We start from the raw sequence: 25,606 nt of genomic DNA, 5'->3' as shown, positions 1-25,606 counted from the left end.
GTTCCAGGGGCCCAGGACATCCACTCTGGCCACTGAGGCCGATTCCTTAGCAAATCGGTTCTGGTTTCTCTTGTTTCTATAAAAACGCCAGGACGGAAGGAAGCCACGGTGTGTTTTAATAGAGCAGTGTCTCCCAGTTAAGTGGTGGGACAGAGAGGAACCACCAGACAGGTCGTCAGCCGTGCCCTTCCCTCTCAGGCGAGCCTCGAGGACCCTGGTCTGATTGTCCCTGTGTCTCTCCTGGGCAGTTCTGCCTGGTCCCTAACCGTGGGCCTCCCTGCTTTGTTCGGCCCTCCCCCCATGTAGGGTCTGGAGGGGCCCCTAGTGTTTGTCACCCACAGGGCTCCCTTCAGCTCTGCAATCTGGTGACAAAGCCACAACCACAGACGGTCTCCGGGACCTACAGGCCCCAGCTGGTGGGTGGCACTGGCTGGCCCTGGGCTCGGCTGGGTGCCCCCGGCCTGCAGAGCTGGGCACAGATGGCTGTTCTGAAGGCCGGGGGTGTCTGGGCCCCTTGCTGTCCCCTCAACTTCTACACCTGAAGCTGCCCCCGATGAGGGGTCGTCCCCTGGGGCCTCTCCAGACTCATGGGACTGAGTAGGGGGTCAGACCTGGGCTCAGAGGATGGCACCTCACATCAGAGGGACCCACCTTGACAACCAAACCCTTCCTGTGGGGTTTCGAGGTCTGGGTTCTCCACAGGCCCTAATTGCAAAAGGCTGGGTTTGCCTCCTCTGAGCAGCCCCTCGAACACAGGCAGCGTGCCCCCCTCCTCAAGCGGGTGCACACGGCAATGGCCGGGCCGGGCCCTAGCAGCAGCAGGAGCTCCTGCTGGGACAAGGGAGGGGCCTTTGGGTGAGTCTAGGGAGCCCCAACTGTTAGCAGTCGAATCCTCTTTCTAATAAATCTCACGTGGACCCAACACAGGAGGCAGGAGGGCTGTGTTGACTAGTGTGGCAGGGCCGCCCGCTGTGCCCCCCACGTCCAGTCTCATGCCATGGGGTCCCGCTTTTCCCAGTCGGCCCTCGTGATTCACCAAGCAGCAGGGCCAGGGCTCAGGCTGTCTCAGAGCCCCCGGAGTGCTTGAGCTGTCCGGGAAGCCCCACCCGTCCTGCCCATCAGAGCCGCAGGAGGCCGTGCCAGCAGGTGAGGGCCGCGTGCTGCAGGTGCAGGACAAGGCTGAGGAGCCGGGCCCGCAGGTCCTCCAGTGCCGTTGCCACGGGCTTGGCCCGGCCGCAGTACAGGCCCAGGGCCAGCAGGAGAAGGACGCACACGCACAGCCGCAGGAGCAGGGAGCCGCTGTGTGGCCTGGGCCTGCCGGGCACTGCGGCCAGAGGGCAGGCAGGGTCAGCGCCAGCCAGCCCCACCCTTCCCTGGAGGACTGGGGCTGGTGGGGAAGGGATGGGGAGATCCCTGCCCATGGCCCCTCCCTAGCCTCGAGGGGCCTCCTTGCAATAAGAGCCCTCCACTAGGGACTCCTCAGAGGCCCTGGCCCTGTGACACCTCCCTTGGGGAGGGAGTGAGGGTGGGTGCACCGAAGGAGGGGGCAGTGGGGTACAGGCATGTGGGCTCGGAACTCACCCCTGACAGTGGCCGGGGTGTTCCTGTCAGCAATGTCTGGGAAGGAGAACGGAGAGTCAGCTGGGAGGTACTTGCCTCAGTCCATCGGGTGTCCCTGCCCTCTCGCCTCACCCTGCACCCCCGAGGGACCCCTGAGACTATTCATGGGTCAGAGACCCAGGCCCAGCCAGGTCCTGATGCTTCCTCAAGAGGACGGTCATTCGAGAAGCCGCTGTCATGTTTTCCTCCAGTTGCCGTTTGACGGACCAGGACTGTGTGTCCAGGTGACCCCACGGGCCCAGGGGTTCTGCCACTGAAGACAGGTGGCCATGGCCCCCCATGTCCTGGGCCCTGCCAGAGCTGGGTGGGTGTGGCTGGAGTCCCCGCCTCCCTCTACCCAACCCCATCCTCTCCAGCCGCTGGCTGCGGGTGCCTCTTACAGTGGACGGTCACCGCTGGGGGTTCTTGGAACCGCACACGCCTCGAGGTCCTCTGGGGCTCGGCCCCTGGGCGGTGATGCTCCGGCCGGCTCCTTTTCAGGATGGACGGGGGGCACTTCTTGTCCTCCTGGGACAGGGGCGAAAAGCAGACCGGTGAGTCCCCGGCAGGAGGCCGACGGGGACCCAGGTCTGAGCCGTGTGGGGCCCAGCAGCACCGTCCTGGAACCTGTACCCTGTCCCGGCTGGTGTGCGATGCTGGGCCTGTCACTTCCTGTGGGGTGAGGGGCAGCTCCTGGACAGGCACTGCCGGGCAGCCAGACTCAGCCTCAGGGACCCAGGCAAGACAGGAGCCCCTCCCGCCCCCGTCTCTTCACGCAAGGCCCCACTGAGCCTCTCTTCCTCTGCCCGCTGTCTCGGATTCAGGCTCGGATTCAGGGTCCCCGGGACATGTGCACAGCGGGAGGGGGCTGCATTGGCAGAGGGGCTCTGGCTAAGAGGCCAGAGTTTGCAAGCTCCATGGGGCAGGGGCCGGGCCAGGGCTGTGAGGAGGGCTGGTTGGTGGCCTCGGCCTCCTTTTCCCTGGGGCCGAGCCTCGCGTGCTGCAGGCAGGGGCAGCTCCTGCCCGTTCGCCTACCTGGGCCCTTCTGCGCAGGTCTGCTCACGTGTACGGGCCCAGCCTGAGTTTGGAAGATGGAGCAGGAGTTTCAGGCTGCTGTGAACCTCAGCATCCTTGTCTGTGACATGTTGACAACTGGGACTGAGGCGCCCTGGGAGCCGGGCCAGCTCTGAGGTTGTTCCTGGCTGGGGCATTGCTCGATGCACACAGTCAGCTGCTTGGCATCTGGCGAGGCTGCCCCTCGAGGGCGTGAGGTCTGTCCATGCTGAGTCTGGCCCAGCTCCTGCTGTGCCTGTGGCCTGTCCCAGCCTGGCAGTGCCTCAGAAGCTGGATGGAGCCTCGGGGTCTGAGGTCTGGGCCCCTAACCCTAACACTGACCCTTGGTGACAGTCTTGACCTGTCCTCCTCTCTCCACCCTCTTCTTTCCTCCAACACCCTCCTCCTCGGGCTGCCTCTTCCACAGCCCTCCATGACTCCCACTTCCTCTGCCAAGCGGTGTGCCCCACCTGGGGGCCTCCAACCCCGTCTGCCAGACCAAACCCTTTAAGGCACCCATTGCCCCCGCCTGCTCCCTCCAGCCCTCAGTGATCCCCCTGCCCTCCTCCCATCACCCCTTGATTCCTGGGGCGGAGGATGGCCTTTCCTCCTTTGTCTGCTCCCTGCCCCCTCCAGCCCCCAGTGGAAGGCCAGCTTGCAGAACCTGCGTCCCAGTGGCCCGCCTTACCCTCTCTGCCCTGCACGCCCGTGGGCCCCACGCGGCCTCCTCATTCTTTCTGGTCTGATGTCGTGTCTCTGGCCGGGAGTCAGGGCTCAAGGCTCCTGCTGCAGTCCTCATTTACTGGAACATGGTCCTAAGATAAGCAAAGACGTTATTTATTATTTACTGCACAAGTGGCACTCAGAGGAATGAAAGTAAGAGCAGAAAATTCCTCCCCGGAAGCCAGGCTGGCTGCCCGCGCCTGCGGCCGGCCACGCTGACGAGTAGACAGCCCTTTCCCTCAGCGGGGTCCCCAGCGCAGATAAATCCTGCTGCCTGTTCCTTCAGAAATGCCATCGCATGCAATTTCCTTTGCTGCCACAGTCTTCGTAATTGTCATCTTTAATGGCTGCATAATATTCCACTGGGCTGCATAGTATTCCACGGGGCCGAGGTCCCATCATTGAAAGTCGCCCTCGATGATCGGGTATTCAGGAAGTTTGCATTTTAGTATTGTCATTTGCAGTGATTGGAGGCCATGGACAAGGTGTAGGAAACATCTTCGCTTTGTCTCCTTTTAGTAGTGGGAGGTCCTGGGGCTGGGGACTGGGAATTGCCAGGGCTCTGAGGCTGGGCCCACAGAAAGGCTTCCCAGATGGTCATGCCACCTTTTTGGGCTGGTGCTGGTGGGATGCCCCTGGGCTCCTGGGGGCCCACCCCTCCGCACGGCTCATACTCTCTCTCTGTGTCTCTCTCTGCCCTCCCCCCCATATGTGTCTCTATCACTCTGTCTCCATCTCTTAGTCTCCCTGCCTCTCTCTGATTCTGTCTCTCTCTACTTCTCTCTCTGTCTCTCTGCGCCCTCCTCTGTTGAGCTGGTTGCTTCCTGGCTGTGAATGGCGCCTCCTTGCCTCCGCCCCTGTGTCTATGGCGGTGAAGGCTTTGCTCTCATTCTTGCTCACGGGTGGAGCCCCCGAGTGTGGATTTTCTCTCACAGCCTTGGCGGGGTTCTTGACTTTTGGGCACTCCTCCTCCCTACAGAGGGGTGCAGAGCCTACCGGGCATCCATACAGGTGAGCTGGCACCGAGTGTCTGTCTTTCAAGGGCTCTGGGAGTGATGAGCCTGCCTCTCTCGCTGCAGGTGGGGAAACTGAGGCGAGAGGGGGCTGGGGCTTCCCTGGGAGCTGATACCAGGCCAGGTCCTCCCGGCCCTGCTCCCAGCTGGATAGGGGGTAGTGTGGGAGCCTCCTGCTGCCCTTCACCCCACCCCAGGTTCGCCTCTGCTCTGGGGTCCTTGGAGGGCACTGCGGCCCCTGCCCCTCACAGCACAGGTGTTTGCATTTCCTGAGGTGCTTCCCTGCTCCCGTTGGTCCTCCAAGGACCCTGCCCCCAAGGGCTGAGAAGGGGGAGGGCGAGAGTGAGGGGCCTACATGGTCCTCAAGGACAACTCCTCCAAGGGTCCCCCAAAGGGGTGGGTGCCTCAGAGGTGCAGGGCAGGCCTGTGGGAGGAGCTGGTTTGGGTGGAGACCCAGTGACTCCAGCAGCTGGGTGCCGTCCTCTACAGGAGACAACAGGGTGGCCACGACCGCATCCTCGAGCAGGCATAAATCCTGCAGACAAGCAGAGGGCCCTGTTAGTGATGTCTGGGAGGATGCTGTCTGGATGGGTTCAATTATTTCAAAAGACAGCAATTTTCTGCTATCGCAGGATCAGGTTTTTATTGCAAATAGGGTTGTGGCAGGAGCCGGCCATCTGGGGGGTGGCAGGGAGGGGCGGCTTATCTTCAGGACCTGCTCTCAGAGAGTGGCCATGGGAGAGGTTGTGCTCGCAGGCCCAGTCGAGCTGGGGCTCCGTCTCCTGGGGCCAGGTCACCTGGAATGTGGGCTCTGCGTGATCCCCAGGGTTAGGGAAGCCGCAGAGTGCCAGGCCTGTCCTGGTGTTTTGGGGATGCTGCCTGGCATGCCCCAAGGGCAACCTTGACCGCCTGTCCATAGCAGGGCTGGGGCTGGAAGGGCTCTCTGGATACCCTTGACTCAGTTTCCACGCTGGGTGGGACAGAAACTCTGCTAAAGCCCAGGGGTGGGGTTGGGGGTGGAGCAGAGCCCCCAGTGACCTCTTGGACTCAGAGCCTGGGCTCTCCACTGCCCGGCGGAAGGAGGCTTGTGTATCCGGGGCCATCTCCTGGGACTGCACAGCCTGGGGCTGGCTGGTGTGCCCGGGGCCACAGCCCCCTCGCCAGACGGCCCTGCAGCAGCCTTCCAGGGGGCCCAGCCAGGTTCACCCCTCATGAGGAAACAGGCCTGGAGAGGCTTGGGCCAACGGAGTCACGCCGGGATGCAGGGCTGGACGGAGTCTCCCCCAGCTTCTGCCAGCAGCTCTCGCTATTCAGCCCTCCCTGGCCTGAGGTCTGTCCAAGGGATGGTGGGACAACAATGTGTGTGTGCACATGTGTGAGTATGTCCCTGAGTGTGCAAGTGTGTTTGCATGCAATGGAGTGCATATGCATGTGTGAATGTGCACGTGTGAGTGTGCAAGTGTGAGTGAGCACGTGTGTCAGAGGGTTGAGTGTGCACGTGTGGGGTATCTGTGTGTGTGTGTGCATATGTGTACTTGTATTTGTGTGCATGCATATGAATGTGCATGTGTGTGTGAGTGCATGTGTGGGTGTCCATGCATGTGCCCATGTGCATGTGTGTGAACATATCTGCATATGCGTGGGTGAATGTGTGTGTGTTTGTGTAGAGTGTGAGTATGTGAATGTGCATGCATGGGCAATGTGTTTGTGAGGGTGCCTGGCTGTGGCATTAACCGTCTGTCACTGAGCAGCATAACTTGGAGAGGATGTGACTTCGCCTTCTGGGGAACAGAGCTCTGCTGAGTGTGGACAATCAGGACTTCCTATGGGACAGCACCTCCCCCTCTTCGGGTGCGGGCTCCGGAGCACCTTGTGTGACCACGTGTGACCTTAGGCAAGTCTCCTAATCTGCCTGGGCCCTGGTCTGCTCAGCTGTGAAATGGGGGTGAGGAGAGCAGCAGCATCTGCGGGCTCGCGTGAGGGTGGGAGTCAGCGTACAGACTTGAGTCCGCACCATGCCTGTGCTCTGTGCCATCAGCCACTGTTGGCATCACTCGGGGAGGGGATGTGCCCAGGAACAGAGCTCAGGTAGCTCTGGCCGTGTCTGGACAGTCAGGACTTCCTATGGGATGACACCTCCCCTCCGGGATCCCTGGGGCCCTCTCCAGAGATGCGCCTTCCCCTGGGCCACGCTCTGCTCCCGGGCAGCCTCCCTGAGCCCTGTCGTCCCCTCCCTAACTGGGCTTCATGCTTCCCCTTCTGGAAGGGAGGCCCGGCTCAAGTCCGGGGCTCTGTCCTTCTTTGGCTCTGTGACCTTGGGTAAGTGGTGTGACCTCCCTGGGCCTCATTTTCCCCACCGGAAGCAGGGGAGGAGCGGCTCTGGCATGCTCGGCAGGTGGGGGCGGGGAGGCCCGGGGCCTCTGGCAGGGACAGTGTGTAACTGGAGGCCTCGTGACAGATGGGAGATAAAGGGCGGAAAATAGCTTCAGAGCCTGGACCTGCAAGTGTCCTGCTAGGCCCGCGGCTGGGGAGGGTGTGTCCACCTGAGGGGACTCTACCCCCACTCTGGGCACAGGACCCCCATGGTGACTCCCTTGGTGCTGGGGGGCTGGGGGGTTCCTACCAGCTCCTCTACTGAGAGAGGGCACCAAGCTTCCTGGGGGAGGGGAAACTGAGGCCCAGAAAGGGAGAACAGCCTGCCAGATTTCAGAGCTTGGGTTGGGACAGAGGCTGGAGTCAGGGCCCGGAGCTCCCAGTTGTGGGCGTGACCCACCCGTGCTGCTGGTGGGAGGTGGGGCCGTGAGGGCCGAGGCTCAGGACCTTGGTCTGGGCTGTGACCCTCCAGCAGTCTTTGGGGGTCTAGCCCAGTACCCCAAAGACCCCACCTCATCTTGAAGCTGTTGAGAGACAAAAGGGCACTGACGGAGCCCAGCGGCCCTGGCAGCGCTGAGTCCCCCCCGCCTCGAGATCAGCCTGCAGTGGGGCATGGGGGCTGGCCAGTGGTTCTCGCCTGGTTCAGTGGCTTGGAAAACACCAGGCTCTGGGGCCCAGCCACTGCTGCTCCCTCCCGCTCCTGTCCCGTCCTCCAGGACGCCGCCCACTGGCTTCCCGCCTCCTCCCAGGCTGCTGCCTCTGCCTGCCCCACGCCGCCCGCCCTTTCACCCACAGCCCACCTCCTGATGTTTCTCTGTCCTCCCTGAGGGTTCCTCGGGGTGGGCAGGGTCCCCCATGCAGCAGCTGGCTCGTGAGAAATCCCGACACCACCCACGCCACACGGGGAGGGCCCTTCCTCGGCTCTGAGCATGCGGCCCCACACTCCCGGCTCACCCCTCACCTGGCACTGCGCCCATTCACACGGCAGCCTCACAGCCTTCCGGGGCAGAGGGTCCTGGGGCCTGAGCGAGCACAGGCCGAGGCTGGGCTTCCTGCCTCTCTGTTGCAGGTGCAGCCTCCCCCAGGGCAACTCACCTGGGGGCTAGAGACAGGTGGCCAGGCTCCTGGGAAGCCAGAGACCTTCCTGGGAGAAGCTGGAGACTCGCAGCCCCCAAACCCACCACTTACACACACACATACATACACACACACGCTGTCTCTCTCTCTTTCTCTCTCTCTGCCCCTGCCCACCTGGGCTCCTGCTGGTGCTGTACCTCTGGGGTGGCTCACCCGCCTGACTGGCCCTGAGATCCACTGGCGGTCAGAGCCTTGCTGTCGCAGGGTGTGAACCAGAGCTGTTGCAGCTCACAACCAGCTGAGAAATTTCCATTACGGTGACACAGAGCAGTGGCCTCAGCGGCCCTGGGGGCCCTGGCCGACTTGCTGCTCTCGGGACAGCCCGGTCCATGGGGAGGCCGTCAACCAAGGGCTTGGTGGCCCCAGGTGGCGCTGGGCCTCCTCAGTCTCCCGGCACCTTGGTAGTTTGGCCACAGGCCTAACCCAGTGGCCCTGGGGCTGCAGATGCAGGCTGTGCCTTCTCCTAGTGGAAGAGGACTGGGACCGTGGACACTGCCTTGCTGGCCTTTCCTCTGCAGGGCGGAGGCAGAGCACGGCCAGGCGGGGCAGCTGGGCTCCTGGGAAAAGCCGTGGCTCCCAGCCCAATGCTCACCACTGGAACCATGCTGTCAGCTCCCCAGACAACATGGGTTCTCGACTTAAGTAAGAGGGAGAACTTGTGGGGAGGCCCCTGGCTGGGCTGACGGCCAGCTAGGCTTGCTCAGGTGCCTGCAGGCCCTACCAGGTAGGAACAGGAGCAGGAGCTGCCTGGTGGCCCCCTGAGGCCCCTCTCCGTGCCTAGATGGGCCCTCACATCGGAGGTGCACTTAGGGCTCGGGGTGGCAGCACCACCGGGTGACGGCTGCTCACCTGCTGGGTGCAGGGGCCACCCTAGGCCTCGAGAGCCCTGGACAGACAAGGCAGGGACCTCCCAGGCTCTCCCTCCCATATGTGGAATGGGGGTTGTTTGCCAACTGTCCAGGGCACTGCAAAAGCTCAGTAGGTGCCCAAGAAATGGCATCCAGTGCTAGGTGGGAGTGCTATGGCCACACAGGGCAGGACAGGGATTCCTTCTGACTCGGCTCAGAAAAGAGCCAGTTCTCAGGGATTCCCAAATGCTGAGAACTAGGCTCCAGTTACTGGAGTAACGAACCCATTCCTGCTGGGCTGGGCCTGCGTAGACTTGCCCTCGGAGGAAGCCCCCCACGAAGGCCCTTCTCGGAAGGCTGGCTGGGTTCGTGCCTGACACGGCTCCCTGCATTCCCCTAAGAGTGCAGCCCCTTCTCCCCCTGCCCAGGCTGTTTCGCTCAACATCAGGTACCCTTTGGAGGCTTCTGTGTGGCTGGAGACCCACAGCCCTGCTGCTACGTTTGAATTGGCCACGTTCACTGCTTCCCCCAGGGGCGGCCTGGCCTCAGTGGGGACACGGGGCTGGCCTGGGACTGTCTCCATTTTAGGGAAACCATCAGTCCCAGGAGAAGAGGGGAGGGTGGCCACCCTGGAGCTTGTCCAGGTCACTCAGGGTCATTGGTGTGTGCTCTTGCCCAGTCTCTGCCCGCACCTGCTGCCCAACTGGGGCAGATTCCCCACCTGCGCCTGCCCTTGGCAATCTCTGCTCTGGCAGCTTCACACCCAAGCGGGAAGTGAGCCCCCTCTCCCTGGGGCTGGAACTCACCTGGCTCCCTCCTGGCTCCCTGAGGGACAGAAACAGGCTCTTCAGGCTCTCCCTGTGGGGCACAGTCCAGTGAGGTCCTGGACCCTCTTGGCTGGCAGCACCCCTCCCAGGCCCTTGAGAGCTGAGCCTCAGGCAGAACTGTAGGGCACACAGGTGAACAGGCCAGGCCTGCCCAGGCCTCCTTCCCGAGGGCTCTGGTCTGGAGGCGCCACCGCCCGCCGGCAGGGCCGGGTCTGTTGTGGCCTTCGTTCCGTCTCCAGCTCTCTCTGCTGGATTGCAAAGCCGGGCCAGCTGGCAGCAGCCGGGCTATAATTACCTCTCCCCTTTGGCAGAAATAGCGGTGACCTCGAGGACAGGCCGCTGGCCCCGGAGCAGAAGGGGGTGGCTCTTTCCCAGGCCCCCGGTAGACAACAGACCAGGATTTCAGATGAGACCAGAGTTTGATGCTCTTCCCGCCCCTCCCAGCCCAAATGTGCCCCTCTCCCAGGCCAGTTCCGGAGCTGCGCAGCTCTTGGAAAAACCGATGGATTGGAATTCAGGGCGGAGTGGGAGAGGGAGGGCACTGTGGGGCTGTGGGAGGTGAGGTGATCACAGAGTCCAGCCTCCAGTAAGACCCTGACCTTGCATGGGGCCTCCACAGTAGAGAGGGTGCCCGCCCCGCCCTGCCCTGGCCCCTGTGCCCCTGTGAGTCCTGACTTGGGGTTGCCAGAGGGAGAGGCAAAGAATGGGTCCCAAGCTGCTGTTTTGGGGCACACTGGCCGAGCCTCGATATTGCCCGGGCAGGAGGGGGCAATGTCTGGGTCAGTGAGGGATGGCAGGGGCGAGGGATCACCCTTTCTCAGGGTCTGTCCCGGGTGGGTGTCCAACCGCCCTGCCTGGCAGCTGCTGAGTCTGCCCCTTATTTGTAGGTGAAAGTGCAGCTCAGAGAGTTGAGGCACCCTGTCCAAAGTCACACAGCCCGGAGGTGGCAGCCCGGCTCAGGCTTGGCGGCCCGTCCTTGCCAGCCCCCCGTCTGCTGGTGCACGTAAAGGCAGGCCTGAAAGAGGCTGGTGAGGGCACCACCACATGTGGGCAGACCCCTGCCTGGTTTGCAGGACTTTGACCTATTTGAGGGGACTGCTGGAGGAGGTGTGGAGAGACCCATGCTGCTCTCTTAGGAGTGGGGGTGCATCTCCCTTGGGTCAAGCTACAGGACCCCCGGGAGCCCAGGGTGTGCCAGCCTGGGGGACAGTGTGCACAGAGGCTGCCTGGGCACAGTGGCCTGGAACCCACCATCTGAGCATGCACAATGCGGCCATCGGGGCGGGGTTCAGGGGACTGGCACTCCCTTTGCTGCTGTCTTCAGTACAGGGCGGGGAGAGCAAACTTTTCTTGTAGAGGGGAATATGGCATACGGTGCGCTCTGTGTTTACACAAACGGGGCGGGCCAGATTGGCAGGAGGGCCGTGGCGCACTGACTCTTGTTCCAGGGACAGCACTGAGGAAGGCTGGATGGTCCTGCTGGCAGCCTGGCTTCCTGGGAAGAGAGAGGTCCTGGAGCCAGACAAGACCCCTCTCCCGCCTGTGCCCGATCTGGGAACCTCTCCTTGGCTTCCCAGGGCTGGAGCTGCTCCTCCTGGATTTAAGAGGTCAGGCTGCACCGCGTGAAGTTGGGGGCCTCCAGGACAGCTCCTTCCTGACCCTTCTCGTTGACAGAAGGGAGGGAACGGCCAGCCCACAGACCTCGGGTGCTGCCCCCTCTCTGTGCTCCCTGGAAAGGCGATGTGGGCCGCCCCTGTGGACACCGGCTCCGTGTAATTTATTAGCGAGCTGATGGCTCGGCTTGGGGCTCAGGTCCCAGCAGGGTCGTATTTCTGGCCTTATCTGATAGGGCTCGGCTGCACCCTCCTCGCCTCCGTCCACTGCGCCTCACTCCAGCCTGGGCTCTGCAAGGCGAGATAAGGCCAGCCCAGGGGAGTGCTGAGCTGCCGGGTCCACAGGGGGTCCCCGGTGCCTGTGCCAGGCAGTGCCAGGGAGGAGCTCGGCTGTGTCAGTCCTGCCCGCAGCCAGCAGGTGGGCCCATGTGCCCACAGGCAGTGGTGCCAAGGACGTGGTGCCCAGGTTTGGGCCTGGCTCTGTCACTGTTCAGCCAGGTGATCCCCGCCACACCTTCATCTCTCCCCGTGAGCTGGGAATGATGGGATACCCCACCCTCCCCAGGTCTTTGTGGTGCACCCACCCTGGGCAGTGCCCCGGTGACACAGCAGCGGAGGCCAGCTGTCATTCAGCGGGAGGGTGGAGCATGTCCGGTGACCGGGCACTCCTGAGTGCTGGGAAAGTCCAGCGAGCTGGCTGGTCTGGGCTGTTTTCCTTGGGGTGGTCCTGGAAGGTGGCTGGGGTGGGGTGGGGTGGCACGTGGGAGTGGAGACTGCAGGGCTGGTGATTGTGGCTACTCCAGTCATGGCCATGTGGTGCTGGCCCAGACTCCCAGCCCTCTCTGGACCATGGTCTGGTTGGAATGTGGAGAGCCCTGGGCCTCAGCATGGCCTCATAAGTGGTTCCAGGCAGGGATTGGGTGGGACTGGAGGGTGTGGAGTATCTAGACTGACCTAGGCCAGAGAAGAAAGGGCCGGTGGGTCCGGGAGATGGGGATGGGGTCCACAGCTGGTTGAAGCAGAAGGACCCCAGGCATAAGAGAGGCCAGCGTTGGCCCGAGGGTGAGAGTGGGCCATGGTGCTCTTGCTCAGAGGCCTGGAGGCTGGCCCTTCCCCTGTCTGGCATACAGCCTAGGGGGAAATTCGTGCAGGCTGTGCTGACTGAAGCACCAGGGCTTGTGCTGGAAATGGGTCCAAAGGTTCTCCAGGCGTCTCCAGGGCTCAGGGCTGCACCCCTGTCAGCTGAGGCCGTCCTGAGCCCAGCTCCCTCTGGCTGCAGGGGAAAGCCCAGCTGAGGCCGTCCTGAGCCCAGCTCCCTCTGGCCGCAGGGGAAAGCCCAGCTGAGGCCGTCCTGAGCCCAGCTCCCTCTGGCTGCAGGGGGAGAGCCCAGCTGAGGCCGTCCTGAGCCCAGCTCCCTCTGGCTGCAGGGGGAGAGCCCAGCTGAGGCCGTCCTGAGCCCAGCTCCCTCTGGCTGCAGGGGGAGAGCCCAGCTGAGGCCGTCCTGAGCCCAGCTCCCTCTGGCTGCAGGGGGAGAGCCCAGCTGAGGCCGTCCTGAGCCCAGCTCCCTCTGCTGCAGTGGGAACACGTCTTCGCAGTGCTCGTCTCTGCTGTGGGTAGTCAGCTGCTTCATGACCGCTGGAAACCCGCTGACAGGGCTTGGTCGAGGGTCTCCAGCTGGGTGGGGATGGTGGCTGATGGGGTCATGAGAGGCCCCATAAGCTGTGATCATCATGAGGGGGCCCTGGAGAGAAGGCATGGGGGTGGGAGAGGGCAGGCAGGGGTTGGGGTGGCGAGTGAGTCCAGGGCCAGTGGAGGCCACATGAGCAGGTCTTTGCTGCTGGCACACTCAGCCAGTGCTAGGTCAGGATGGACAAGGAGTGAGGTCCCCACAGGATTTGCCACGTGGTGGTCACAGGTAGGCTCGGCCCGGGCACCCTGGGGGTTGATGGGAGTGAAGCCTGAGGGTGGAGTCCAGGAGAGGAGGAGAGGAAATGGGGGAAATGAGGGAGGAGTGTGGGTTTGGGATTAGAGGGACTGACGCATGCTCTGGGTGAGAGCTGGAATCTGGGCTGGGGCTCCTCAGGCACAGGCTGCTCTGTGCAGGGGCTAGTGGGGAGAACCTCCCACCAGGCAGAGCTGCCCACAGGAGGAACAACTGACAGTGAGGTAGTGAGTTCCCCGTCATTGGAGGCAAGCAAAGAAGGATTTTTGCCTTTGGGGACTCTTCAGGGCCCCACAGACCTCAGGTGGGGAGGGAGGTAGGAGGACGGGGGAGAAGACTCTGGGCATGTGGGGGTGACCTGTGACGCTCTGGCTCCGGTGTCTGCTCACTGGCCCCTGACATGTGGCTGCCTGGAGATATGCTGCTCTTCCAGCTTGTGGATGCAGCTGGAGTCCTGCCCCAGGTCACAGCCCGGAGTGGGAGGTCCAGGCCCCTACCGGAGAGCCTGTAGCTTGTCATTCTCGGACTGAGGCAGGGCCTTTTGACAGGGCCATGTACGGTCACCCCGTCACCAAGTCAGACCCCTTATTAAGAATACAGGAAGCATGGACACTCCCCCTAGCCCCGAGTGTGGCGGGGGCCTGGGTGATGACACACTGGTCTCCGCGAGTGAGAGCCATAGCTGCTGGGGCCCCTGCTGCTCCCATCAGCCGAGATAATGGGGGCCTCTGGGCCCCTCGGAACACTAACCAAAGCGGCCCCTTTCCTTCTCCTCCATTATTCATGACCTCCGAGAGGCTGTGAACGTCCTCCTCTCTCTACAGGAGCCATTGTTACAGTGATAAATTTTATGTACAAAGTCGGTCTTTTCCTGAAAGCCAGCTGGCTGGGGGGCCGCACATAAGCCGTAACTGAGCTGGCGCTCCCGGAGCTGCCTGTCACAGCTGTTTCTCCAGCAGCATCTCAGGGGCTGGCTGGAGGGGCCGGGAGATCCTTCCACCACCACCCTGACCTGCTGAAGGTCCTGTGCTCGGAGGGGAGGCCGTGTGGGGGGTCTGTCTGGGCTTCAGTGGGGCAATTGCAGACGTGGGTCCTGGGGGCAGCCGGTCAGCCCAGGTTCCCACTGTGGGCACCATCCCTGGTCTCCGGGCGTGAGGACCCACTGCAGGGACCTGGCTGCGGCAGGCCCGGGGCCGAGCATTCCCACACATCACACACAGCCTCATTCTCACGCCGGAAGCGTGCATTCTCTGTGACGCAGGCATGCCACACATCTGTGGACATGTGCCCAGAACTGTGCAGGCCACACCGTCAGTGTGCAAAAGTGCTGCGTGCTGTAAAATAAAAATAAAACCCTAAGCCCCCCAACCCACTGAACAGACCCCCTCTTGGCCAAAGGGACTCCCGAGAAACCGGAAAAACTGAGTTCCCAGTCATGATGGGACGGGAGGGCAGACATGCCTCGCTCTCCCAGTTCCCTGTGGGAGTTCAGGCAGGGCCGACCAGTACTGACGTTAACCTAGCGATCAGAAGACTGTGACCCCAACGCAAATTATAAACAGGACCGAAGGCCGCCAGACCAGGGTCAAGTCACGCACCCCACAAGCCACTGTGACCCAGTGTATCGGTTAAAAGACTTCTTAATCTTAACTTAAAACTTTCCTTTCTGATGACTCCACATTCATAGAAAAAGCTTTACTTCTTTAACTCATTGCAAATGAAAGAATCTCTGGCTCCACTGATGACCTGTCCCCCCACTGCTTCAAGACACTCTGCCTTTCTGTGCTAAACCGATGTAGAAGCTCTTTGAATTATGACTGCCTGAAATTCTGTCACAGTAAAGCTCGTAGGAAGCAGAGCTGGGCTCTGGCTGCCTCAGGACCACCCACTCAGGGCTCCCTGGGTGTGTGCACTTTTTCCCGGGCCGCGGTCACTCATACTGGCTCAGAATAAAACTCCATATTCTACGGAGTTGGGTCTTTCTGTTAACTGTGCTCTCCAAGCGCTCGATGGGCAGGATGCATGCTTGTGTGCAACGGCTTAGCTCCTCACAGGGCTTAGCTCCCCTTCCCTCCCCGCCGCCCCCTGAGCCCCAGGCCTGGCCTCACTGGCAGATAAGGACAGGGGCTCTGTAGGAGGAAGCTCCTTGCAGGGTCGTGAGGCAGCAGCTTACAGAGTGGGCTTAGGGCCAGGGCACTGGGTGCCGCACTTGGTCATGACTGCCCCGCACACGGCTGCTGGGACGTGGGGCACAAGACACTGGGAAGAGCTTGGCACCAGAGCTGGGGGGAGGGAGGGCCCCGCCCACACCCTGTCCTGGCTCTGCGACCTTGGGCAGTCAGTGCCTGGCTGAGAGCCGCTGCCTCCTGCCCCAGGGGAATGCTTTCCTTGCAGGGCCGTGGCAGGTTCTGAGGGGCTCCCATGTGCCTCCCTGTAAAAGCGGCAAGGTTAGGCTGGCCAGGCAGGCACACAGTTCTGGTCCACACGGGTGCCTGCCTGGCAGTTTCTGAGTGGCCCAGAGCCTGGGTGCCCAAAGTTCCCTTGGCCCAGGTGTGCCCGTCACTGGTGCCGCCCTCCCTGGTGCCCCCTGGAGCCCTCCGGCCCTCTGGGAAGTGCAGGTTCTCCTGATCTTTCTGCCGTGTGAGGAGCAGCTGGCCTGAAAGGGCAGAAGTCAGTGTCCAGGCAGAGAAACAAATAAGCTGGGCAGGAGACTCTCCCAATCTTTTGAGAGCTGTGGGTGCAGGCTCTGAGCTGGCAGTGACATCAGGGGACCCAGAACACCACCGTGGGCAGAGTAAGGGCTCCCGGAGACCTGGGGACAAGCCCGCCCTGCAGTGGTCCTGGGACCCTCAGCCTCTCGTGCCCAAGGGAAGGAGCTGCGTGTACTCTGCAGCTGGCAGAGCCCACCCATTGGTTCCTTGACCTAATGATTATGAGCCATTTGGGCAGGAAAAAAACCCAAACAAATAAGTGGAAGCTTCTAAGACCCCGACCAAGAGAGTCATTCCACACATCCTGAGCATCTGCAGAAATTAGGACCATCCCCGAAGACTCAAAAGATACAGGCATGGCCAATCCCACTGTCCCCACTGTTCCCACTCTCTTCACCCACATGGTCCACAAAACCCAGCAGCACCATGGCCGATGGTGACGGACGAACCCAACCCAACCCAGAGTCAGCCCACATGGAAACTGCGCCGCCAGATGCGGTACCTTGACCGAACCAAGTCGCCACATCCTCTGGCACTGGGTGTGTGCTGTGTGTCTAGGAAGCGTGTCCTTCCCAACCACCTCAGTGTAGAGGGGCCCACCCAGTCACTGTGAGAGACAGCAGTGCTCCAGCCACTGGTACTTTCTTGCTACTCTTGCAATCCAGTGCTCTGGGACACTCCTGGTCTGTAGAAAATGATGCTCATCAGCTTCATTCGTGATGTCATGCTTAGTACATCATGTGGCAGGGGGTCCAGATCTCCAGGAACCCATGCAACAGTGATAGCCATGATTCGTGGACAATGGAGGAAAAACTCTAGCCCTGGCCCCCAGGTGGTTGGCTGGGAAAGTCAGTGCAACATGACATGACTGGCTGTGGCACTGGTGACCCCTCAGGGGCCCTGAGGGCAGGGATGAGCTGTGAGCACTGTCTTGGGTGTCACTGTGGCCAAGGGAAGGATGGATGCAGGTTCCTGGGCCATGGCAGCTGGCCTGGATGACCAGGTAGGGGCCTGTGGGAAGCAAAGACTCGAGGACCAGGAGGTCTGGGGGGAGGTGTGTGGGTAGGTGTGCAGGGTGAGCACAGAGCATGTGGCTCTCTGGTCTTGTGCCTGCTGGAGAGCACTGAGGGACACGCTGGCTGGGGGAGGGGCTGCTGCAGGACATCCTGGGCAGCAGCCAAGGCCCTGTCCTGGGACACAGAGGGAAGGGATGGGCAAGCCTTCTCTGTGGGGCAGTGCCTGCCTCATTCTGGGGCACGTGCACCAGCAGCTCTGCGTGAAGGAAGCTGGGCAGGGCCAAGGAGGCTTAGCAGGGTCCACTCAGCCCAGGGCCCTGGGGACTCAGGAGCAGCCCCTCCCTCGTTCCTGGGGCCTGACCTCACTCAGAGCCTTCAGGAGGCCAGCCAGGGTGGCAGGAGGGCTCCCAGAGGTGGGGCAGCCAGGCGGGGACCTGTTGACCATGTCCTGTGGCCGGGAGTGGGGATCTTGGGTCTGGACTCCAGGGTCCCAGTCATGGGCCAACCGAGACTTTCCCTGCCCTTTCCGGAGCCTGAGGGGAGAAGCCCTGTTCCTGAAACTGGCTTTTTCTTGCCATGTCCTGTTTCCATTTCTTACGAACAACAAAACTGATTGGATGTGCTGGAAGTGCCATTGCTTGTGATTCGATGCCCGCTTCCCCGGGGCTCTCGGGGCTTTCTGCAATCCCACGGTGCAGCCAGCCGCAAGAAGTTCAGAGGAAGTCACTAAAACAGGCCTGAGAAAAATCCTCTCGGGAGCTGGGCCCCGGTGGCCTCTGGCGGCAGCAGCGACAGGCTCACAATGGGGCCTCCCTACCCAGCATGGGGTGGGCATGAGGGGCCAGGCTGGGGCGCCAGGCAAGGGGCATAGGACAGTGGGCACTGCCAAGTCTGCCCAGGCCCCTCCCACCACTGCACTGGGGCTGCTGCAGCTTCTGCTAGGGAAGGGCCTGAAGCCAGGGCCACAGGAGAGGAGTGTAGGGATAGGAAAAAACAAACAAACAAACAAAAAACCGAAAGAGGGAGGGCTGGGGAGGGCTGGGGAGGGAGGCCAGGGTCAGACTGAGGAGTGGGAGGTGGAGCTTAGCTCCTGGAGGAGCCACCAACCCCATCCATAGCTTTCTGGTCTCGGATGAGAGCGTGAGGTCTTTGTACAGTGAGAAGCAGGGGGCTCCCCTGGCTCAAGTGTGCCACAGAAGTTCCTGTGAACCGTCGCCTGTCTGTGTTTCATACGTACGCAGTCACATGTGCACAACCAGGCACACTGAGTCTCACGCGCATGCGCGCACACACACCTTCTCTCTCTGTCTCACATCCCTGGCGGGGCCCCAGCAAGCTCTAACCCTGAGAGGCTTTGTGTGGATCCAGGCTTCAGCAGAGGTGGGCAGACGTGCCACGTGAGCACCACTCTCCCAGTTCCCTGGCACTCAAGTTGCACGCAGCCCTGTTGCCTCCTCGCTCATAAGGGGAGGACCAAGACATATGCACCTCTGGGGCCCCCAGAGGCTGAGTGTGGCCAAGTGCTGCCACCGCCTTGTCACCAGTGCCCAGCACCTGCCCATTTCGCTTTGACAAGGCCCAGCCTGTAGAACCCACTGGGGTAAACGCAGGGAGAACGCACTGTTACAAAGTCATTCTGTGACTCCTCCCGGCCCACAGGGAGAGGAGAGTCTGCCAATAGCCATTTAGGTCGAGAATTGCCCAAGACCCCTCCAGGAGTGCCCCTCATGCTACAGATATTGAACGAGCTGTCTTAGTACGCAGGAGGTTTCTGGGCCGCATGCGTGAGCCCTGTGTAGACACCCCACAGCTGTGCTCATGCCCAGGCAGGTGTGCACACGCACCTGGCCCACCGGTGCCTGTTCCCCTAGCATCTAGGGTGCTGTGAGGTTACTCATGCCCCCCATTTACCCTCCCACCTCCCTTGCTCTTTTGTCTGGGGGAGAAGGCGTGTGGGTAAGTGCCCAGTGTCAGGTGGGAACAGCAGGGGCATGTGTGTGCTGCGTGTGTGACTCGTGTGTGCCATGTGTGTGTCATGTGTAAGCTGCAGTGTCTTGCCTAGCACCACACAGGGAAGCCAGGCTCTGGCCTCCAATTTACAAGGCAGTTTGTTGGGACCCCTGAATATTGGCCATGTACAGTTGTCCAGGTTGCACAATAAGGAATTAATTTAGGTTTACTGGAGGAGGGGGTCAGATGCGCCCTGGGGGCCTCTCGATGTGGAGCACCCAAGAGAGATGTCAGAGCTCAAAGGGCACAAGCAGGCTCTTGTAGGAGGAACTGTGTCCGACCCTGATCACCATGTCCATCCGTCTGGCCTCACCTGCCCTGGCCCTGTCCCTCACTTGTGCTCCCTGCCCCCCGCAGCTGTCCCCATTCCCACGTATGGTGCTGCTGCTGCGTCCTCGCATCTCCCCACTGAGTTGGAGCAGACCCACCGTGAGCCGGTACATGCGCCCACCCTGGGGCCTGGAAAACCGTGGAGGGCGGCACCCTTGCCAGCAGGGTTTGCACAGTCGCCTGGGTTTGCACAGTCGCCTGGGCTTCCCCAGGAGCCCACATGGAGGTCATTCCCGAGACCGCCAGCTCCCTGATGGGGATCACGTTTGCCTGTGAGGGATGTGTATGTCCCAGTGGGAGAGCCATCAGGGAGCTGGGGATTAATAACCTGCACCCACTTACGAGGCGGGAGGCCAGGAGCCCTCTGGGGTCCTGAGTGCTTCATGTTTGGGGCGTGCTGACCATGCCAGCCACAGGGACGCTGCCTCGAGAGGGTCGGTAACTTCGTCATGGTGTGTGTGGTCTGCGGGTGCACGAGCACACCTACTCCATAGCAGCCCGAGGAGCTGGCAGTGGCTAATTAAGTTCTAGACTTTATATTACACGAAATGGGGGAATCTTCTATAAAATCACCACTAAACGAGAGCCAGGTGCTGTGTGTGCACAGAGCCGCCTATAAAGGAGTCCCTGCCTGGCAGACACCCGAGAGGCTGTGGCTGTGGCAGACATGCGGAGGGAGTTTATTGCTCACCGTATGATAAAATAATGGAGTCATTAAGAGAAAATACTTTTCAGAGCATTAAAATTAGAGGTGAATTGATTCAGTGGTAAAACAGTCCCATTTTCCTTTTTGGGGTTTATTTAGAGCTTTTATGTGGCGTTCTCGCTATGATCCTGTTTGAAAGCTGCACTGGCTGACTCCGGCTGCCCCAAGCCAGGATGGCTGCTGTGGGTGGGAGGGCGGCAGCCTCCAGAGACCCTGCACACACCTTCCTGCTGAAGGTATTGGGGAGGCTGAGGGCAGGAGGGGCTTTCGGGGTATGCGGGGACCCCCCTTTGCTGCACAGATCCTGTCACGGTTCATGTAGCACACTGGAACCCTGTGTCCAGTGTACTGTGGCCCCAGGACCAGCCGTGGGTGATGTCCGGGCATGGCCTGTGGCTGAGGTGTGCCTAGGGGCAGGGCAGGGGTCCCATAGGGCTCAGGGGCACTGGGAAGGGCTGGTGCTGGGGGTGGCAGTGGGAGCAGGACAGAAGGGGCAGCGCGCCAAGCTGGGGTTGGAGGGGCTGAATGCAGGAGCCCTGGGGAAGGGCTAGAGCAGAGAAATGGGTGGATGAGCTGGAAAGGCAGCGAGCTGGCCTCACAGCCCCCGGGGTGCACCAGGGGGCCCTGAAGGTGCAGGGCCCACACCCAGCACCACTGCAGGGTTGCACGTAACCTCCCACGTGGACCGCGGCAGCAGCACGTGCCTGACTGATACCTCTGTGCTCCAGCTCCCTCTGTGCTTCACAAGTAGTGGCCGAAGCTCATGGCTCCCAAGGGGCTGTATGTCCCCTTTACAAGGGAGAAACTGAGGCTGAAGGTAGAGCAGGCGACCCCGTGGCCACAGGCAGCATCGCTGAGCTCCTGGGCAGAGGGGCTGACCCCTTAGGGTGGCCAGACAAGACCTGAACGACCTCAGTTCCTCCTGCCCCGGCCCCAGCCTGGGTTCTGTCCTCAGCTTGGTGTGGTGAAGGTGAAAGCCCTGCCCCTGGCCAGCCCCATCCTTTTTTTTTTTTTTTTGAGATGGAGTTTTGCTCTTGTTGCCCAGGCTGGAGTGCAGTGGTGGGATCTCGGCTCAGTGCAGCCTCCGCCTTCTGGGTTCAAGCAATTCTCCTGCCTCAGCCTACTGAGTAGCTGGGATTACAGGCATGTGCCACCACGCCCGGCCCTGTGCTTTTTGTGGAGACGGAGTTTCTCCATGTTGGTCAGGCTGGTCTCGAACTCCCAACCTCAGGTGATCCGCCTGCCTCGGCCTCCCAAAGTGCTGGGATTACAGCTGTGAGCCACCGCACCTGGCCACCAGCCCTGTTCTTTTTTTTGAGATGGAGTCTCGCTCTGTCACCTAGGCTGGAGTGCAGTGGCGCAATCTTGGCTCACTGCAAGCTCTGCCTCCCAGGTTCACGCCATTCTCCTGTCTCAGCCTCCCAAGTAGCTGGGACTACAGGTGCCCACCACCACACCCAGCTAATTTTTTGTATTTTTAATAGAGATGAGGTTTCATCGTGTTAGCCAGGGTGGTCTCAATCTCCTGACCTCGTGATCCACCCGCCTTGGCCTCCCAAAGTGCTGGGATTACAGGTGTGAGCCACCGCGCCCGGCCCTGGCCTGGTCCTTTTATGGACAAGGATGCCAGGCTTGGCAAAGGCCCTTGAGACATGTCATGGCCGTCTGGCCTGTCCCCAGGGTCCCCGAGCTGCAGCAGGAGGCCCTCAGGGGCTGCCTCAGTTCATTGTCTAGCCTCCCGCCCCCACCAGGCCCAAGCAAGTGTTAGGGAGTGGGGGGCCGTGTAGGGGCTGGGGTCCTCCAGAACCCCTCCTCCCCAGGCTGCCCTGGGTCTGGGAGTGGGGCAGACGCCCAGGGCCGCCAGCACTCTAGAGCTGCTAGGCGTTTATCTGGGGGGCGATCTCCCCGCTTCTGGGCTGAATTACGGCTCCATTTCTGTGGCTGAAGAGCACCGGCTTCACGGGCCCCCATAACGGACTGTGCATCTTAATCTTGGCAGGGTCCGGAGAGGGTGTGTGGCCTGAAAAGCCAGTGTGATGGATTTCTCTGGTCTTATCTTCATCTCGCCTGCCTCCTCAAAGACGGTGTGGCTCGGCCTCCTGCACACCGCTATCTGGAAGCTGCTTGTAAAAGTGGGAATATTTGGATTCCGGACAATGCGGGGAGAATATTGGAAAAGGAACTCTGAGAGGTGGAGCGAGTGACTGAGCTGCTGTCTAGAAGTGCTGGCCTCCCCTGGTTTCCACCTCAGGCCCCAGAGGGCCCCTGCTTGCTGCACTGCCGGCTGTGGCTCCTCGCGTCCCAGGCTGGGTGTCACACGCACTCCCACTCTGGCCCTTCCTCCCCCAGGGGCCTCTTTAGGTGCTCGCGGGCCTGGGCCTCCTGTGCCAGTGTTTGTCCTGCCTCACTCCTGAGCCTCCTACTTCGGCAAGTCTTGCTTGACGGGTGTCAGGTGTGCCCCTTGCCTGCCCATCTGTACCCCCAGGCCAGGGCGCTGTCTGGGGCGCTGAGGGGTTGTGTGTGCAAATGCCTTCCCGTGTGCTCCATCTTGCAGTGTGGGTGGAGGCAAGCAAGCCGGGTGCAGGGAGGCTGGTGAGGTGCAGTCTATTCCCTCTGTCATTGCTTCTGCCAGCCCCGGGTCCTCTGCTTCCAAGGGGCTTCCTTACCATGCCCCATACAGACCTCAACGAGCACAGGAGAAACCATGACCCTCGCGTGTCAGGCGGGCCAGGAGTCATCCCCAGATTGTCCTCTGCCCTTTCTGACTTTTGCAGCCACCTGAGCCTCCAGTGATGGGTCACTCCTGAGGAACCCTGTCCCCGGCTTGTCCTTAAACCACAAACTGGCCTCTCCAAAGCCCGAGGCAAGGCCTGGGTCTCACAGGTGGGCATTTCTGACACATTTGCTCTCTGCTGTGGTCGGTGAGTTCAGGTCACGTTCACACAATTCAGAGGCAGAGAATGTGGGGTTCTCTCCATTCAGAGTCTCTGGAACCCTAAGCGACCTGGGCAGTGCTCACCTGCAGAGCCCGCACCCGTGACTGTCTGAGCACCTGCTTGCTCACACCTTGCCCACCGGTGGTGAGTCAGAGACCCTCCTGAAAGGGTCAGTCAAATGGCATCGGGGTGCAAGAAAGCCCTGGGGAACAGTCTCCAAGGCAGGGACAGGCCCCCCCTTTCTCAGCGTGGAGGTGAGGAAGCAAATCGCATCTTGGCCCCTCTCTGGGGAAGGAGAGGGTACGACCGCTGCTGCAGTGGAGCCCCAAGGGCCCCGAGGGGCTGAGCACCACCTGCCCTGCTGGTTCTGTCTCCAGGGCCCTGGCGCTTGTCCTTGTCCTCGAGGCTGGGCTCCTGCCCTTGGGCCAAAGCTGGAGTTGGTTCAGGAGCCGACAGCACGTGTGACCTCCATGGGGACACTGGCCAGAACCTGCAACTGGAGGGAATGGGGAAAGGCAACCTGCCTTGGAGATGTGTCCGGGGAAGGGCACGGAGGGGCCAGGCCCCCACAGCTTGCACACTCAAGGTGACAAACCTGCCTGCTTCTCGCAGCTCACCTGCTGCTCCCGGGGACAGGCTCCTTGGAAGCCCCGGGGCCCAGAGCTGGCTCGGCAGCCTCCCACTGGGGGCCCCCAGCTCAGGAGGAGTGAGACTCCCCAGATGATGACTAAGGAGCCGTGGGGCACTGGGTACTCTGTCCCCAATGGCTCTCCCTGAGCCGTGGACTGCTCCCTCTGGGCTCTGGGGATGAGGCGTGCTCAGGTCACTCATGGTGCGTGGCCGAGCGCGACTCCAACCTGACTTCGAGGTGGTGCTAATCCTGGAGTACCAGGTGGGGAGACTCGCCCCTGAGATGCTGCCCTGATAAGGTCCACAGAGTGGTGGTGCTGCACGCTCAGGTCCGGTGCGCTCTAGCTCAGTGCACGCCCGGATGTGGCCCTGACCAAAGGCATCGCTGCCGTGTGTGGGGCTAGATGGTGGCCTTGAGGAAAGCAGCTGCCTGGGGCCTCAGACGCCCTGTCCTGCCGGCAGGTCAGCCTGGCTTCCCGCTGTGCCGGTGAGGCACGCGCCATGCATCGTCGAGACAGCGGGTGCAGCAGAAAGTGGTGACGTCTTGGAGGCTTCTCGGGTCTGGTGAGCTGGGGACCATCATATATGTCCACGACAGGACCCCCAACCTTTCAGCGCCACCCTGGCTGCCAGAGACCCTCATGTGGAAGATACCGATGTTAATAACTTTTGAGTTACAAAACCATTGTTATTGCTCTGACGGGTGACAAAAGCCCCACGGTTGACGGGCAGCCGCAGGGCATGGAATGGCTCGTAAATGTCCCTCCCGCCAGCCCCACGAAGTTGCGGAGGCAGCGCTGGGTGCTGAGACGTTACGGTTTAAGACCCATGTTGATTAGAATTTTTTATAAGTTTTTTTTATAAGAGTAATAACAGGTCTTTCGAGACAATCACATGGCTCAGGAAGGGTTTTAAAGACCTTCAGGAATGAGAATTGGATTCGCAATCAGGAAGCCCCTCCCCCGGGCCGCTGTAACGCAGCCTGTTTGTGTCTTTTTATTGCTGTTTGCCCTCCAGGGATGGAGCCCCTTTGATGACTGAAGCTCCTTTTCAAGATCAAGGGCACTGCTCCAGCAATGCCCGGACTGGGGCGCCTCCCCATCCAGGACAAGGGCTGGAGACCCCTGAACCCTGCCTTCTGCCAAAGTCTGGCGAGTTCAGGTCCAGGACAGCTGCCCAGTGTCCACCCAGGAGGCGCCAGTCCTGGAGGAGCTTGGGTTGGGCACGTTGGCCGTCCCGGCAGTCGTGGAGCAACGGCCACCAGGTGGCGATGGAGGACTGGCCAGTGAAGAGGGATGCAGGATGCAGGGCCTGACCTGCGGGGTGGGGGTTGGCGGGACCAGGGACTTGTGCCGCGGGGCTGTCCCACACTACCCTCAGGCCCAGGAGCCTCGCTACCCAGGGGAACCCAGGGAGAGCAATGCATTTCCTAAGGGTAGGAGCACCAGGACCCATGTGGGTGTCTGGGCTCAGGGCAGCTTTTTTATTGGGACAAACTGCAAACTCACAGGCCTGCAGTGTGCGGCAGCCTCGGGACACCCGGGGGAATCCCAGTGGGGCCACGTGGCTCCCCAGTGGCATCCTCATGCATGGGCTGGCTCCACTCTGGGGGCACCAGGATCCCCTCTTCCCCCACACACAACCTCACCTGGGTCAGGGGCCCCACAGGCAAGGGGGCTGAAGACAGTTCTGGGGAGGGGCTCCCAGCCTGGCAGCCTGGCCATTGGCCCTGGTGCTCAGTGCTCAGGGAGGCAGCACACGCCCGTGCCCCTTCAGGGCTTGTGGGCCGGTAGGCTCAGCCCTGGCTTTGGGGGTGGGGTTGTGCAGTGGGCCACGCCCACACCCGTGTTTCTTTGTTGTGCCAGGAGCCAGGCTGTGTTCTGGGGAAGGGCGGGGGCTCCTCCTCATGGTCACAGCCCAGGATAAGGGTGGGTGTGCAGTCTGTCCCCTAATACCTGGGATCCCTCGGCAGGGCTGTTAGGCCGAGTGAGTGGGCGCGGCCTTCCCAGAGCATCTGGCGGCCGTGGGGGTGTTGGGCGTTGGTGTCCTGACGGCCGCTTCCTCTGCTGGGGGTGGGGTTTTCCCCTGGGATTCTTCTGTGGGACGGGAAGATGGATGAGGGTCCTCTGCCCCTTCTCT

General features: G+C 61.5%; 2 protein-coding genes and 1 long non-coding RNA gene across 10 annotated transcripts; 1 reads left to right on the top strand and 2 right to left on the bottom strand.

The window, feature by feature from the left end:
* Nucleotides 1–95: 95 nt before the first annotated feature.
* Nucleotides 96–10,042, bottom strand: C7H14orf180 (chromosome 7 C14orf180 homolog). Of its 8 annotated transcripts, none has more exons than XM_077942002.1 (6): nt 9,869–10,042; nt 9,553–9,604; nt 3,341–3,467; nt 2,001–2,127; nt 1,582–1,617; nt 96–1,324 (listed from the first exon to the last, which is right to left on the bottom strand). In XM_077942002.1, exons 3-6 carry the CDS (start codon nt 3,449–3,451, stop codon nt 1,119–1,121), a joined length of 480 nt encoding a protein of 159 aa, XP_077798128.1. In that variant the 5' UTR covers nt 3,452–3,467; nt 9,553–9,604; nt 9,869–10,042; the 3' UTR covers nt 96–1,118. The 8 variants fall into 8 exon arrangements, with proteins under 8 accessions (XP_077798128.1, XP_077798130.1, XP_077798131.1 ...); XM_077942004.1 differs by lacking the exons at nt 9,553–9,604; nt 9,869–10,042 and adding exons at nt 4,744–4,923; nt 8,013–9,454; XM_077942005.1 differs by lacking the exons at nt 9,553–9,604; nt 9,869–10,042 and adding exons at nt 4,744–4,923; nt 7,562–7,958.
* Nucleotides 9,869–14,179, bottom strand: LOC144330461 (uncharacterized). Its single transcript, XM_077941999.1, has 2 exons — nt 13,487–14,179; nt 9,869–13,121 (listed from the first exon to the last, which is right to left on the bottom strand). The coding sequence occupies exon 2, from the start codon at nt 12,940–12,942 to the stop codon at nt 11,812–11,814; it is 1,131 nt and encodes a 376-aa protein (XP_077798125.1). The 5' UTR covers nt 12,943–13,121; nt 13,487–14,179; the 3' UTR covers nt 9,869–11,811.
* LOC144330462 (uncharacterized) lies at nt 11,040–24,149 on the top strand. Its single transcript, XR_013396641.1, has 3 exons — nt 11,040–11,180; nt 20,001–20,137; nt 21,901–24,149. It is a non-coding gene; the product is annotated as an uncharacterized LOC144330462 (long non-coding RNA).
* The last annotated feature ends 1,457 nt before the right edge of the window (nt 24,150–25,606 follow it).

This window comes from Macaca mulatta, chromosome 7, assembly GCF_049350105.2.
Source record: "Macaca mulatta isolate MMU2019108-1 chromosome 7, T2T-MMU8v2.0, whole genome shotgun sequence".
NCBI lineage: Eukaryota > Metazoa > Chordata > Mammalia > Primates > Cercopithecidae > Macaca > Macaca mulatta.
The sequence above is the reverse complement of the archived record's forward strand: the minus strand, read 5'-3'. Positions and strand labels throughout refer to the sequence as shown.

What these genes read in the sequence shown, in the direction of transcription:
- C7H14orf180 (XM_077942002.1), bottom strand. Translation starts at nt 3,451, where the DNA reads ATGAGGACTGCAGCAGGAGCCTTGAGCCCTGACTCCCGGCCAGAGACA. An exon ending in GGGCGTGCAGGGCAGAGAGG is followed by an intron (nt 2,128 to 3,340) that starts GTAAGGCGGGCC and finishes CCCCTGTCCCAG; the next exon opens with GAGGACAAGAAGTGCCCCCC. An exon ending in CCCAGCGGTGACCGTCCACT is followed by an intron (nt 1,618 to 2,000) that starts GTAAGAGGCACC and finishes TCTCCTTCCCAG; the next exon opens with ACATTGCTGACAGGAACACC.
- LOC144330461 (XM_077941999.1), bottom strand. Translation starts at nt 12,942, where the DNA reads ATGCCTTCTCTCCAGGGCCCCCTCATGATGATCACAGCTTATGGGGCC.